The 15,891-nt window shown below is 42.0% G+C and overlaps 1 protein-coding gene across 2 annotated transcripts in view; it reads right to left on the bottom strand.

The window, feature by feature from the left end:
* The window catches only part of ttbk2a (tau tubulin kinase 2a), a 306,526-nt gene that overhangs the window by 118,390 nt on the left and 172,245 nt on the right, over positions 1-15,891 (bottom strand). For both annotated transcript variants that reach the window (XM_043698390.2, XM_043698389.2), the window contains exons 8-9: positions 5,562-5,654; positions 1,977-2,102 (exon numbers count right to left, since the gene is read on the bottom strand). In XM_043698390.2, the coding sequence (XP_043554325.2) occupies positions 1,977-2,102; positions 5,562-5,654 (219 nt within the window). The remainder of the gene's footprint in view (positions 1-1,976; positions 2,103-5,561; positions 5,655-15,891) is intronic.

Consider the following 15,891-nt stretch of genomic DNA (forward strand, 5'->3'; position numbering starts at 1 on the left):
AAGCTGAAGTATTCGCAGCAATCTTCAGCCAGAAGTGTTAATAGCGTCACAGATGAGTCTTCAACCAATTCAATTCACTCCACGTGGTATCAAGAAACGGTTGGAGGCACTGGACACTGTGAAGACTATGGACTCTGACAATATTCTGACAATGGCACTGAAGGCCTGTGTTTCAGAACTTTCTGTTCCCTTGGCCATGTTCTTCCAGTCATTACTAAACTGACATCTATCAGACAATTGCCAGATAGGCTCTGTACTCAAAAACAGGACAAATCCAACCTGACCAATTACTAACCCATCAGTTTACTCTCAATCATCAGTAAAGTGATGGAAGGTATCATCAACAGTGCTATCAAGCAGCACCTGCTCAGCAACAACCTCTCTGCGATGCCCAGTTTGGGTTCTGCCAGAGCTACTCAGCTCCTGACCGCATTACAGCCTTGATTCAAACATGGACAAAAGAGCCGAATTCCAAAAGTGAGGTGAGAATGACAGCCCTTGAAAGCAAGGACACTTTCAACCAAGTATGGCATCAAGAAAGCCTAGCAAACTCAAATCAATGGGTATCGGGGCAACTCTTCACTGGTTGGAATCATACTTGGCAGATACTAAGATTGTCGTGGTTGCTGGAGGTCAGTCATCTCAGCTTGGGTTTCTTAGTATGATGTCACAAGCACAACCATCTTCAGCTTCTTCATCAATGATCTTCCCAACAGCTTAAGATCAGAAGTGGGGATGTTTGCTAATGATTGCACAGTTTTCAGCACCATTCCTAACTCCTCAGATACTGAAACAGTCCATCTTCAAATGCATCAAGATCTGGACAATATCCAGGCTTGGCCAGAAAAATGCCAGACAATGAATATCTCCAATTAGAGACGATCTAGCCACTGCCTCTTGAGATTCAATGCTGTTATGACCACTGAATCCTCCATTATCAACATCCTTAGGGTTACCATTGACCAGAAACTCAACTAGACTCGTCATATAAACACAGTGGCCACAAGAGCAGATCAGAGGCGAGGAATACTGCAGCATGTAACTCATCTCCTTACTCTCCAGAGCTTTTCCATCATCTACAAGGCACAAGTCAGAAGTGTGTTGGAATATTGCCCACTTGCCTGCGTGCAGCTGCATTAACACTCAAGCAGCTTGACACAAATCAGGACAAAGCAGCCTGCTTGATTAGTACCAGATCCACTCTCTCTATAATCTATGCTCAGTATTATCTACAAGATGCATTGTGGAAATTCAAAGATCCTTAAACAGCACCTTCCAACCCACGACCATTTCCATCCTGGAAGCACAAGGACAGCAGATATATGGGGACATCAGCTCCAAGTTTCCCTCCAAGCTACTCACCACCCTGAATTGGAAATATGTCATTATTCTTTCACAGTTGCTGGATCCTGGAATTCTCCACCTAAGAGCATTCATTGTTGGTTAAACCTCAGCACATGGACCGCACTGCTTCAAGACAACTCACCACCACCTTCTCAAAAGATGACTAGGAATGGGCAATAAATGTTGACCCAGCCAGGGTCGCCCACATCCCATGAGTGAATTTAAAAAAACCTTTAGCAGTTCATTGATGCAGCTGTACAAGTAAATATTAACATGGTATAATAGAACATTACATCTCCACTTATTCATTTTTTTTAGTTGAAGGGATAGGAGGTAGAGCATTTCCACTATATGATATGGGTATCAAATTTGTGATGATAGGCTTCATGAATAGTTTACACATTCGTTACACAGCATACAAAGGAAGCTTGCTCACAGCAAGTTCCTAATCTCAGTTGAACTCAGGAGAAGACATGGATCTATACTATTTCAGTCAATAAACACTGGAGGCCACAGGAAGCAGTGTTACTCTTCAAATATCTTCCAAAAACTAGGTGAAGTAAAGCAGACTTTTCAAAATTAACTCTGGACCTGGACTTATTATGGGTCTGTATAAGACTATATTCATTTACCTGGTAATCTGGTTTTGTGAAATAATCCAAACAAAGAACATGTTCCAGAAATAAAGCAAACTCTTGGGGGAGATGCTTCAACATAAGGCGGTGATCATATTTTTCTTTTATCAGACCTACTTGCTCCTGTAAACACAGAACACAAATAGCAGGGACACATGTTTAATCCAATTAACCATGCTAAGGTCATAAATATCAGCTACAGTATCTTCGGTACATCAATTAATTACAGGTGACAGCCAATTAATAACTCAAGATCAGCAACAAAAAGAAAGCTGCTTATGCACCATGGTTTTATAATGTTAGTCAGTGACTCTTTTATTTAGTATCTCACGATAAAAGGTTTCACAGCAATGGCTCACAAGGTAGCATTCGTAAATCCCATTCAGAAAATTTGTAGATTCAAGCTACACACCAGGAACCCAAGGTCTGAAGGCTGACACCGCTAGGCCTAGTACTGAAATGTTGCACTGATGCAGGTGATGGGTTTCAAATGCTCGATTTAACTGCTCTTTGAGGAGGCTGGAGAAGTGGGTAGCAGGTGAAAGACATTATGACACTTGTTACAAGAGGGGTGGAGTTATTCCCCCATCCAGCCCAATGTTCATGACTCATCCATCACCATTTAAACAGTTTATTCACTGTGTATCACACCTGCACACACATACCATAGGTGCTGGGAGAAAAAAATAAGCACTACCGCAGTTAGGCGGTAGTGTGGGGGGAAAAAAAAAGTTTAAAGAGTTTATCTGGTTAAAATCACACTGCTGTTTGAGAGAACTGGCTGTAAATTGGCTGCTTTATTTCCACATCACAACCAAGATTCACCATTACTTGTATAAGTGTGTGAACATTAATGAGCAACATTTCTTTTGGGATGCACAAAACTGTTAATCATAGAATCCCTCCAGTGCGGAAGCAGGCCATTCAGCCCATCGAGTACACACCAACCCTCAGAAATGCATCCCCCCAGACCTACCCCATCCCTGTGAGAATGCATTTCCCATGGCGAATCCACTTAGTTTGTACATCCCTAGATACTATGGGGAATTTAGCATGGCCAAACCATCAATTTAGCATGGCACATCTTTGGACTGTGGGAAGAAGTCAGAGCACCTCCAGGAAACCCACACAGACATGGGGAGAATATGCAAACTCTACACAGACAGCTGCCTAAGGGTGGAATTAAACCCACAGCTGTGAGGCAACAGTGCTAACCACTGAGCCACTGTGCAGAGATTATGCAGAGTATCAGGCTAATCATGCAATCAAACAGAAATTAGATGAAATAATTACAATAGTAATCATACTTCAAAAAGTACTCTATTTTTTGTAAAGTGCTTGGACATCTTGAATCATAGAATCCCTACAGAGCAGAAGGAAGCCATTTTGCAGACTGCTATTGCATCCCAGAAGCTGGTATTTCCCATGGCTAATCATTCCAGCCTACACATTCCTGAACACTATAGACAATTTCAGTTTGTCAATCCACTTAATCTACATATCCTTGGCCTGTGGGAGGAAACCAAAGGAAACCCAACCAGACACTGGGAGAACAAACAAATCCACACAGTTGCCAGAGGGTGGAATCAAACCCAGGTCCCTGGTGCTGTTAAGGAGCAATGCTGGCCACTGAGCTACTGTGCTCCCAGCTTGAAGGCATGGGAGCTACTGCTCAAACAAGTCATCTGTGGGTTTTTTTTCCAAAAAATATTTTTACAGTCTCTGCTGTTTTCCCTTATCATGAGCCACTTTTTAACTCCCTCCAACTGAAAGAGCTCTTAAATATGTGCAATCTTTGAGATTTGCAGCTCAGGTTGAGGTTCTGGTTATAAGTTTGCTCGCTGAGCTGGAAAGTTTGTTTTCATCATCATACTAGGTAACATCATCATTGAGCCTCCAGTGAGGTGCTGGTGGTATATCCCACTTTCTATTTATATAAATTGGTTTAAGGTGTGCAATATCGTTTCCAGTTCTTTTTCTCAGAGGATGCTAGATATGGTCCAAATCGATGTGTATATTGATGGAGTTCTGGTTAGAATGCCAGTCCTCTAGGCATTCTCGTGCGTGTCTGTGTTTAGCTTGTCCTAGGATGGATGTGTTGTCCCAGTCAGAGTGGTGTCCTCCTTCGTCTGTATGTCATGGGAAACCAACACCATCCGACTGAGCACCATCTGCAAACAACTGTACTTCCTGCACAAATACCTCAGGAATCAGGTATTACTTAAATGTCTTAAATACAAATGACATAACACCAGTGCCAACCGGAGGCTCACTGATGATGTTACCCAGTATGGTGTGTTACAACATGGGGTAAACTCTCTGTTAATTTAAACCAGCTTTTCAACTCTCGAAAATACAGTACCCCTTATATCTTCATAATGGGTGACAAAACATCTGAAAACAAACCTTCCAGCTCATCGAGCAAACTTACAACCAGAGCCCTTAAATATTTTGGAAATTACAACTATTTTGCTTTTTTTTCCTCATCTGGTGGTATTAGCTTCGTAGCTTGGTGGATGGTAAATTCTTCACCTTTCTTTTTAATGGAATACCAAAAGGAAATTCAAAACAAGCTAATTGCAAAATCTTTCTTGCAATTTGGAAGAGATTTGAGCTTTTGTGAATCCGAATAATAAATAAAAGTCTAAGACATGCAGTTTTTTTTTAACCAGCTATTCCCTTTAGGGTCATAGCTTCTCCCCCAGAAATACAAGCATCAATGCATTCTAAGGAACCCAAGGCCTTCACACTAAACACCAGTTTCTTCAAGCTTCATCTTAAGTTTATTACTTTAACCACTTTCCATATAAAAAGGCACCGCAATTTTCAAAAATTGTCCAAAAATGTAATCTGTCTTTCCATCATCAAAATGATATTCTACTCCCATTATTCTAGCCTTCTAACTACTGTTAACCATTTCATTTTTGATATTCCTAAGCACTTTAGCTCATTTGGTGCATTCATATGATTCTTCCCTAATAGTCTAATTATATTCCTTTCCTCGCTAATGGAAAAGTCCACAGCTAACCTAACAGTACAACCCATATTTCTTTCTCTCAGGTGATTCAAACGTTTACACAGTATGTGGGTTAAGACCCAAAAGTGCCAGGTTTAGCCCCAGTCTTTGTTCATTAACGAACTCAGCTGGTTAGCAACGCAAATACTATAACTGGCTGTAGTTTAGGATTTATCTTGAGTTCTGAGAATTACTTGAGGGTTAGAAAAGAACAGATTGCTTATATGAATATCAGCAGGTGCAAGTCTGCTGTTATTACTGGACTCTTCAACCTCAGTCTCATGAATCTTTAATCAAACCTTACTAATACAGATGGCTTCTACTGATGAAAGGCACTGAGAGACATGCAAGCCCTGCAGTAAAAATATCAGACCAACTACAAAGAATCTGATGCGATCATCAGCTAAAATGTTCTCAGCTAGCCCAACATGTGCTGATGTCGCATTTTGTGTTCTTGCTTCCACTTATATCATTGTGAAGGCAATTAATTGAATGGAAATCATTATAGTATTTCAGTCATCGAATGAATTCTACTCTGTGCTTCAGTTTAGTGTTTTAAAAAATACCTTGTCCTTTATCTTCCTCCATGGTAGTTGCCCAACCACAAACTCCACCAACATGTAAAACAAGGACCAAAGGTCATCGTGTCGGCCCATTTCCTGGTTTAAAAATAAAACACAGATCTGTAAGCATAAGGAATTCAAAATTTATCAGAATGCTGGAAAAACCACATCATCAGTTTTTATAATGTAAGAGAAACGGACCAGCAAAAGATAAAGCCTATTTACAAGTTATTTCACTGTTTAAGTATTCATGAAAACAAAAGCACACATTATCCTCAGCTTCATAAACTAAATTTAAAGTGGTCTTTGGTACCAACCATGCTGCAATAATCTCATCAGTTACAGGAACTTGGAAGTTCTTCCAATAGCAAACATTAAACATAAAAAGAAAATACTGGCCAGGTTTGTCAGTTTGGAGAGCTACAGCTGCACATTTTAGGCTCCCACAGCGTCTTCCCCCAAGGCTCCAACTCAGTTGCTATAGAAACAATTTGCACCAGGATAAAGCATAATCACATCTGGCACTGCACAGTGGAATAGAGGGACCAGTGGGACAAACAAAATTCAAAAATGCAGTAAAATAATTTAAATTGGATTAAAAATGGAAATCTTTTAAAGCATAAATTAATAGCACTGGAACAGTTAAATAATTTTATTGAAACAAATACATTTCAGTTTTACAAATTTCCCATTCTATTTACTTATTTAACTCAAACAAATGTTGTAAATGTAGATAGTGCAGATAAATTAGGAATAGAGGCACTAGCATCACCAACTAGCAAGCATGTCATATTTTTCCTTTGGTTAGTTTACAAATTTAACCATGAGACGTGACTTGGGGTACAAGAGAACCTTCATCCGGGTGCATTTTCATTCAATTCATAAACAACTTAAATTTATTTAGCATGGATAAGCACATGGATGATGATGAGATAGTGTAGGGGGACGAGCTGAGAATTGTTCACAGGTTGACGCAACATTGAGGGCCGAAGGCCCTGCTCTGCGCTGTATTGTTCTAAGTCAACGTAATAATATCATAAATCTTGAATAATCAGTTATTGATGGCTATCTTGACTGATACATGATTACAGGAGAAAGTGAGGACTGCAGATGCTGGAAATCAGAGTCAAGAGTGTGTTACTGGAAAAGCACAGCCAGTCAGGCACTATCCAAGGAGCAGGAGAATCAATGTTTCGGGCATAAGCCTTTCATCAGGAATGAGGCTTGTGGGCCGGGACTGAGAGATAAATGAGAGGGGGGTGGGGTTTGGGGGAGGTAGCTGGAAAAACGATAGGTGGATGAAGGTGAGGGAGAAGGTGATAGGTCACGGGGGCAGTGATGGACTGGTCCGGAGGGTGGTGTTGAGTTGGAGGCTTGGGACTGGGATAGTGTGAGGGGAGGGGAAATGAGGAAGCTGTTGAAATCCACATTTATCCTGTGTGGCTGCATAGTCCCAAGGCGTAACACGAGGCGTTCCTCCTCCAGGCGTCGGGTGGTAATGGTTTGGTGGTCGAGGCGGCCCAGGACCTGCATGTCCTTGACGGAGTAGGAGGGGGAGTTGAAGTATTCAGCCATGGGGCGGTGGGGTTGGTGGGTGGGTGTCCCAGAGATATTCTCTGAAACGATCGGCAAGAAGGCATCCTGTCTCCCCAATGTACAGGAGTCCACATCAGGAGCAACAGATGCAGTAGATGATATTGGGAGAGATGCAAGTGAATTTCTGACGGATGTGGAAGGATCCCTTGAGGTTAGACGGAGGTGAGGGGAGTGGCGTGGGCGCAGGTTTTGCACTTTCTGCGGTGGCAGGGAAAGATGCCAGTTGTGGGGTATGGGTTGATGGGGATGTGGATCTGATGGTGGAGTCACGGAGGAAATGGTCTTTTCGGAACGCTGATAGGGCTGGGGAGGAAAATATATCTCTGATGGTGGGATCCATTTGGAGGTGGTGGAAGTGGCAGAGGATGATGTGTTGTTGGACAGGGGTGAGGGGAATGGTGTGGGCGCAGGTTTTGCGCTTCCTGCGGCACTGGACGGAGGTGAGGGGAGTAGTGGTGTGACCTTGGGACCCTGCAACCACACAGGATAAATGTGGATTTCAACAGCTTCCTCATTTCCCCTACCCTGACACTATCCCAGTCCCAAGCTTCCAACTCAGCACTGCCCTCCAGACCCGTCCATCACTGCCCCCTCTGACCCATCACCTTCTCCCTCACCTTCATCCACCTATTGCTTTCCCAGCTACCTCCCCCCAACCCTACCCCCTTCCCATTTATCTCTCAGCCCTGACCCACATTCCTGAATAAGGGCTTGTGCCCGAAAGGTCGATTCTCCTGCTCCTTGGATGCTGGCTGACCTGCTGTGCTTTTCCAGCACCACACACTTGACTCTGATACATGATTATGTAGGTACCATGAAGTAGTTCTGTGGCTGTGCAAGACTTGTCTGTTCCCAAAGTTTCTATGGTGCTTCACAGTAGGATTATCTAACAAAATATGATGCCAATGTGTTCAGCAGACCCTCGACTTGACAATTACATCTACTCAGGGTCATTAGCATGTGTCCTGAGGGAATAGACCAACTCTCAACCCACAAACCTTTGAGCACACAGGAGGAATGTCCCATTGGATGTCAAGACCTGGAATGCACAATTTGCTTCCTTTCCTTCTTTTCCACCGCAGTAACACCTCATTATTAAGTCCTTTGGACTCAAAGCTTGATTCAACTTGAGGCTTGACTCAAAGCTTGAGGCCACATTGGATTTGGTATGGATAATGAACCAGGCCAGCTGTTAGATTTAGAGGTAAGTGAACACTTTGGGGATAGTGACCACAATTTGGTTACATTTACTTTAGTGATGGAAAGAGATAGGCATATACGGCAGGGGTAGGAATTATAACAGGGGGAAAGGCAATTGAAATGTGGAGCTTGTTCAAGGAACATCTACTGCTTGTCCTAGATAAGTATGTACCTGCCAGACAGGGAGGAAATGGTTGAGCGAGGGAACTGTGGTTCACTAAAGAAAAGTGGAATCTCTTGTCAAGAGGAAGGAGGCTTATGTAAAAATGAGACATGAAGGTTCAGTTAGGACGCTTGAGTGTTACAGGTTAGCCAGGAAGAGCCTAAAGAGAGAGCTAAGAAGAGCCAGGATGGGACATGAGAAGTCTTTGGCAGGTAGGATCAAAGAAAACCCTAAAGCTTTCCATAGGTATGTCAGGAATAAAAGAATGACTAGGGTAAGATTAGGGCCTGTCAAGGACAATAGTGGGAAGTTGTGTGTGAAGTCCGAAGAGATAGGAGAGGTGCTTAATGAACATTTATCGTCAGTATTCACACTGGAAAATGACAACACTGTTGAGGAGAATACTGAGATACAGGCTATTAGACTAGATTGGACTGAAGTTCATAAGGAGGTGTTAGCAATTCTGCAAAGTGTGGAAATAGGTAAGTCCCCTGGACTGGATGGGATTTAACCTAGGATTCTCTGGGAAGCTAGGTAGGAGATTGCAGAACCTTTGGCTTTGTTCTTTATGTCAACAATGTCTACAGGAATAGTGCCAGAAGACTGGAGGATAGCAAATTTTATCCCTTGTTCAAGAAGGGGAGTAGAGACAACCCTGGTAAGTTTAGACCAGTGAGCCTTACTCCTGTTGTGGAAAAAGTTTTGGAAAGGATTATAAGATGGAATTTATAATCATTTAGCTGGAATAACTGGATTAGGGATAGTCAACATGGTTCTGTGAAGGGTAGGTTGTGCCTTACAAACCTTATTGAGTTCTTCGAGAAGGTGACCAAACAGGTGGATGAGGGTAAAGAAGTTGATGTGATATATATGGATTTCAGTGAAACGTTTGATAAGGTTCCCCATGGTAGTGTGGATAAGTAGAGAGATCTATGTGTCCATGTAATAGATCCCAGAAAGTTGCCACGCATGTTGATAGGGTTGTTCAGATGGTGCACTGTGTGTTAGCTTTTATTGGTAGAGGAACTGAGTTTTGGAGCCATGAGGTCATACTGCAACTGTAAAAAAATTCTGGCACAGTTGCAATTGGAGTATTGCATACAGTTCTGGTCACTGCATTATAGGAAGGAAGTGGAAGCTTTGGAAACGGGGCAGAGGAGATTTACCAGAATGTTGCCTGGTATGGATGGAAATTCTTATGAGGAAAGGCTGAGGAACTGGAAGCTGTTTTCGCTGGAGAGAAGGTGGTTAACAGGTGACTTAATGGAGACATACATGATGATTAGAGGATTAGAAAGGGTGGACAGCGACAGCCTTTTTCCTTGGATGGTGATGGCTATCAGAAGGGGACATAGATTTAAACTGTGGGGTGATAGATATAGGAGCGATGTCAGAGGTATGTTCTTTACTCAGAGAGTACTAAATGTGTGGAACGCCCTGCCTGCAACAGGAGTGGACTCACCTACATTAAGGGCATTTAAATTGTCATTGGATAAACATATGGATGATAATGGAATAGTATAGATTAGATGGACTTTAGCTTGGTTTCACAGGTCAGCACACCATCGAGGGCTGAAGGGCCTGTACTGCTCTATAATGTTCAATATTCTACGTTCAGCTTGATGGACAAGTCACATTTTAAGAATCAGTAGCAAGCATTACAAGTTATTAATGTGCTACTAATACTATTGAGGCTATGGTCCAAAAGATTATCAAAAAATTGATATAACTGTGTTTCCACGACTGAAAGATTAAAATTTGAAAATCAAATATTACTTTTAAGTTGATCTTATAAGATACAACAAAGCAACATTCTTCACATTCTAAAAATCTAAATCATTAATCAAACTCAAGACTTCATATACCAGGTAGGTTTAAAGATTCACCAAAGGCTCTGAGTATCTGCATAAATTACGGTAGCTATCTATGCCAATCAGGATAGTTCAGATGTTGACACATGGTATCAATCAGGGGAGGTAACTAAACTTGCAGTGGGAAGAACTATCAGTCAAGAGGCTCACTGCTGATCTCACCGCAGGAGGCAGGACAGGTTAACAAAACTATTGATAAACCATATGGGGTCCTGGGTTTTATAAACAAAGTAATAGAATATAAGAGTATGAAAGCAATGCTAAATCTACAAAAATCAAATTTTGCACCAGTTAATGCATTGTGTCCAATTAGTTCATGTTTTAGGATGGGCATGAAGAGTACAGAAGAGATATACCCAAACAATTCCAGGGATGTGGTATAGCAGTTATAATAGCTTTGACAATGCAAAGATGGTCAAATATAGTGTTAATCACTTCAGCAAAAATTTTTTCTTCAGAGATGCTCTGACACCTCCCTGGACAGCAGCTCTGTGAACATTTTCTGAACAACATTTATGAAGCAACAGAGCCTCAAGAGGATTTGCCGCATTTGAACCAACCATTTTCGTGGATTGCAGCTGTTTTTCCAAACTCCAAAAGAATAATTGACCAATGGCAGTTCTGTAACAAGGAACTTTTTCAGTGCAGAAGGTAATACCCTCAAGTCTTTAATAGAATAAGATCAATACTCCATGGACCAAACATGTCAATAAGGCTCAACATCTGGTCTTGCGCAGATGCAGACTCAGATTACTGTTCAGTGTACCATGAATGAAACTGGATTATCTGCCTGATTCTACTCTGGGTAGAAATGGAATGACCACGGAGTTTTCAAACTGACAAAGAGACAATGCTCAAGAGTTTGACTCTGCGTGTCACTCCATAGGCAACACTACCTCTGTTCCAGGCAGCTTACATGACATGGCACAACAAAGCTATGTTTATACATGTGCAGGTCACTGTGCCACCATAGTAGAGTCAGAGTCATAGAGATATACAGCACAGAAACAGACACTTTGGTCCGACTTATCCCTGCCAACCAAATATTCTAAATTAATCTAGTCCCAATTGCTAGCACCTGGCCAATATCCCTCTAAACCCTTCCTATTCATATACCCATCCAGATACCTTTTAAATGCTGTAATTGCACCAACCTGCACCACTTCCTCTGGCAGCTCATTCCATACTCGTACCACCCTCTGCATGAAAAAGTTGCCCTTTAGGTCGCTTTTAAATTTTTTCCCCTCTCACCATAAACCTATGCCCTCTTGTTCTGGACTTCCCCAACCCAAGGAAAAGACCTTGTCTATTTGCCCTATCCACGCCCCTCATGATTTTATAAAACTCTAAGGTCACACCTCAGGGAAAACAGCCCCAGCCTGTTCAGCCTCTATAACTCCCTATAACTCATAACTCTTCAACCCTGGCTATATCCTTGTAAATCTTTTCTGAAAGCTTTCAAGTTTCATAAAATCCTTCGGATAGGAAGGAGACCAGAATTGCACGCAATATTCCAACAGTGGCCTAACCAATGTCCTGTACAGTCAACATGACCTTCCAACTCCTGTACTCAATACTCTGACCAATAAACACCTTCTTCACTATCCTATCTACCTGCAACTCCACTTTCAAGGAGTATGAACCTGCACTCCAAGGCCTCTGTTCAACAACACTCCCCAGGACCCTACCAATAAGTGTACAAGTCCTGCTCTGATTTGCCTTTCCAAAATGCAGCACCTCGCATTTATCTAAATTAAACTCAGTCTGCCTCGGCCCATTGGCCCATCTGGTCCAGATCCTGTTGTAATCTGAGGTAACTCTCTTTGCTGTCCACTACACCTCCAATTTTGGTGTCATCTGCAAACTTTACTAATTTACCTCCTATGTTCACATCCAAATTATTTACGTAAATGACAAAAAGCAGTGGACACAGCACCGATCCTTGTGGCACACCACTGGCCACAGGCCTCCAGTCTGAAAATCAACTGTCCACCATCACCCTCTGTCTTCTAGCTTTGAGCTAGCTCTGTACCCAAGTGGCTGTTCTCCCTGCATTCCATGTGATCTAACCTTGCTAACTAATCTACCAGGAGGAATCTTGTCAAATGCCTTACTGAAGTCCATGTGGATCACGTCCATCGTTCTGCCCTCATCCTCTTCATTACTTCTTCACTTGATTGTAGGAACAAAGAGGATTGTTGAGAGCAATCAGGTTAGTGAGACATGATTTCCCAAGCACCAAACCATGTTGACTATCTCTAATCAGTCCTTGCCTATCCAAATATATGTAAATCCTGTCCCTCAGGCTTCCCTCTAACAAGTGTCTACCACCAATGTCAGGCTCACTGGTCTATAGCCCTTCCGAGCTTCTGCTTATCATATTTTTTTATAAATTCCTATTTTAAAAATTTTACTTTTACAAAAGGAAAGAACGAATTATAAAAATACAAAAATACAGAAAAATAGAAAATGTGGCACTATTATACTACATTAACATTAACAATAAACTACCGATTACTGTACGGATACAATAATCTCATATTTACTTAACCCAAATTAAAATATACTTGATGTAAATAAAATGAAATTAAACTAAATTACAACTGCATTAAATTAAATTATATTACAGTACTCCACTCGCTCCACTTCCACTGTTGCCGCCCATGGGAGCAACAGTTATTATAGCTCCCCCCCCGCCCCCCCCAACTCCGGAGTCCGCAGACCACCAAATATGGCCCTCACTGTTATATAAAGGCCCTAATCAGTATCGCCAATAGGTCCGTGTCTATATAATTTAAAAAGGGCTGCCATGTGTTATAAAATTGTTCTGTTTCTTGGTGCACCACACTTGTCAGATAATCTTGGGGGACATAGTCCATCACAAGTCTGCGCTACCCCACTTTTTTTCTCTCTGATATCTAGTTCATGATGATGTTCTTCCTCGCACAATATGTCAGAATGTTAAATATCCTCTTCCCGTGCACACCCAGAGAGAGCAGATTCCACAGTCTCAAAAGAAAGGATACCAGATCAATCTTAACTTCAATTCCCAGTAACTTCTCCAGCTCATTCACTATGGCACCCCAGTATCCATGAATCTTGTACCAGGTCCAACAGCAATGTGTAAGGGTGCCTATGCTAATTTTACATTTGGGACATCCTGGAGAAGATCATTTCTTAAACTTTGCTCACCTCTCTGGTGCCGAATAGGCCCTGTGAAGGATCTTCAATTGCATATCTTGTGCTTTATTGCATATTGAGATTTTCTTTACATTCTCCCACATCTCTTCCCATGATTCTGACAAAATTTCTTCTTCTAGCTCGATTCCAAATCCCACAGAGTTTCTCCATATCCCCCAATGCGCTCCCTCTCTGCAAATGATATATGGTACTAACCGAGAGAGCGCCCCCACATTGGAGCACTCTTCTTTCTATGTCCAACTTGAAGGATTGTGCCTTGGTCATGGTCTTCTGTATATAATCCCTGACTTGGAAATATCAGAAAACGTCCTCACCTGTTGCATTATCCTCCATGCTTTCACTGTATTTAAGATAATTGGACTTTCACAATGCTCAGATCTGATCCTGTCCATAACCAGTAAATTGACCAGGGGACACCTTGCCTGCGAGGCCTCAACATTAAGCCATATCGACCTAGAGTCCTTACGCACCCAGCAGGGCACAAATTTTGTATCTCTTCAGGTTTGGGAGATCCATCTCCCCATATCCTACAGAAGTTGCAGCTTGGTAAATTTAATTAGGGGGCACCAATGGCACCAAATAAAGGATCCAGGCCAGCTGGTAAACCTCCACAGCACCTGTCTGGGTAACAGCAACGAGAGCATCCTCATAGGATAGAATAGCCAAGGAAGAACATTCATTTTAAATCAGGGCTATGCGGCATAGTCATAATAATGGTAGCCCCTCCCACTGCTGCAAGCCCTGCTTTATCCTCTCAAATAATTGCACAAACTTAGCTCCATACAGCTGATGGAAGGTAGGAGTAATAAAAATTCCCAGTAGAGAAAACCTTTCTGCGACCACCAAAAAGGAAATTATGTTCCACCCTCCAGCTCTGGCACTTCCACCAATCCTTCCACAGGTATGACTTCCGAATTTGTAAAATTTATCCTGCATTCTGAAAAACTGCCAAATAATTTTATGTTTTGTATTAGTCGGGGTACAGACATCTTACCACCTTTCTTAAATAGTGGCACCAAGTTAGCCAACCTTGAGTCTTCCGGCACCTCACCTGTGACTCTCTATGATACAAATATCTCAGCAAGAGACTGAACAGGGAAAGCAGATGAACTCAGGGCATGGTTAGCTTCCCACAGATTTCTCTGGTACACCTGATCAGGTCCTGGGGATTTATCCACCTTTACATGTTTTAAACACATACAGCACCAGCTCCACCTAATATGGACATTTTTCAAGATGTCACCATCTATTTCCCCACATTCTGAATCTTCCAGGTCCTTCTCCACAGTAAACACTGATGCAACATACATGTTTAGTATCTCCCTAATCTCCTGCAGTTCTACACAGAGGCTGCCTTGCTGATCTTTGAGGAGCCCTATTCAATCATTAGTTACCCTTTGGTCCTTAATATATTTAGGTAATTCCTTTGGATTCTCCTTAACCCTGTTTGTCAAATCTATCTCGTGTCTTCTTTTTGTCTCTGAAGTGTACTCCTACTGCTTTTATACCCTAAGGATTCACTTGATCTCTGCCATCTATGCCTGACATACGTTTCCTTCTTTTTCTTGACCAAAACCTCAATTTCTCTAGTCAACCAGCGTTCCCCGCACTTACCAGCCTTTCATTTCACCCTGTTTCTGGATTCTTGTTATCTCATTTCTGAATGCTTCCCATTTTTCAGCTGTCCCTTTGCCTGCGACCGTCCACACCCAATCAGCTTTTGAAAGTTTTGCCTAATACTATCAAAATTGGCCTTCCTCCAGTTTCGAACTTGAACTTTTAGATCTTGTCTATCCTTTTCCATCACTATTTTAAAACTAATGAAATTATGGTCACTGGCCCCAATGTGCTACTCCACTGACACCTCAGTCACCTGCCCTGCCTTATTTTCCAAGAGTAGATCATGCTTTAAACCTTCTCTAGTAGGTAAATCCATGTATTGAATCAGAAAATTTTCTTGTACACACTTAACGCTATGGCAGAACCAGTGTGTGTTTGGAAAGTTAAAATTCCCTACCATTACCACACTAGTATCCTTACAGGTAACTGAGATCTCCTTACAAATTGGTTTCTCAATTTCCCACTGACAGTTGGGGGGTCAATAGTACAGTCCCAGTAAGGTGATCATCCCTTTCTTATTTCTCACCCAAATAACTTCCCTGGACATATTTCCAGGAATATCCTCCCTCAGTACAGCCATAATGTTATCCTTTATCAAAAGATGTCACTCCCCCTCCTCTCTTGCCTCCCTTTCTATCCTTCCTGTAGCATTTGTATCCTGGAACATTAAGCTGACAGTCCC

Source organism: Chiloscyllium plagiosum, unplaced genomic scaffold, assembly GCF_037043375.1.
Source record: "Chiloscyllium plagiosum isolate Xiang-an unplaced genomic scaffold, Cpla_swu_hap1 HiC_scaffold_8, whole genome shotgun sequence".
Taxonomy (NCBI): domain Eukaryota; kingdom Metazoa; phylum Chordata; class Chondrichthyes; order Orectolobiformes; family Hemiscylliidae; genus Chiloscyllium; species Chiloscyllium plagiosum.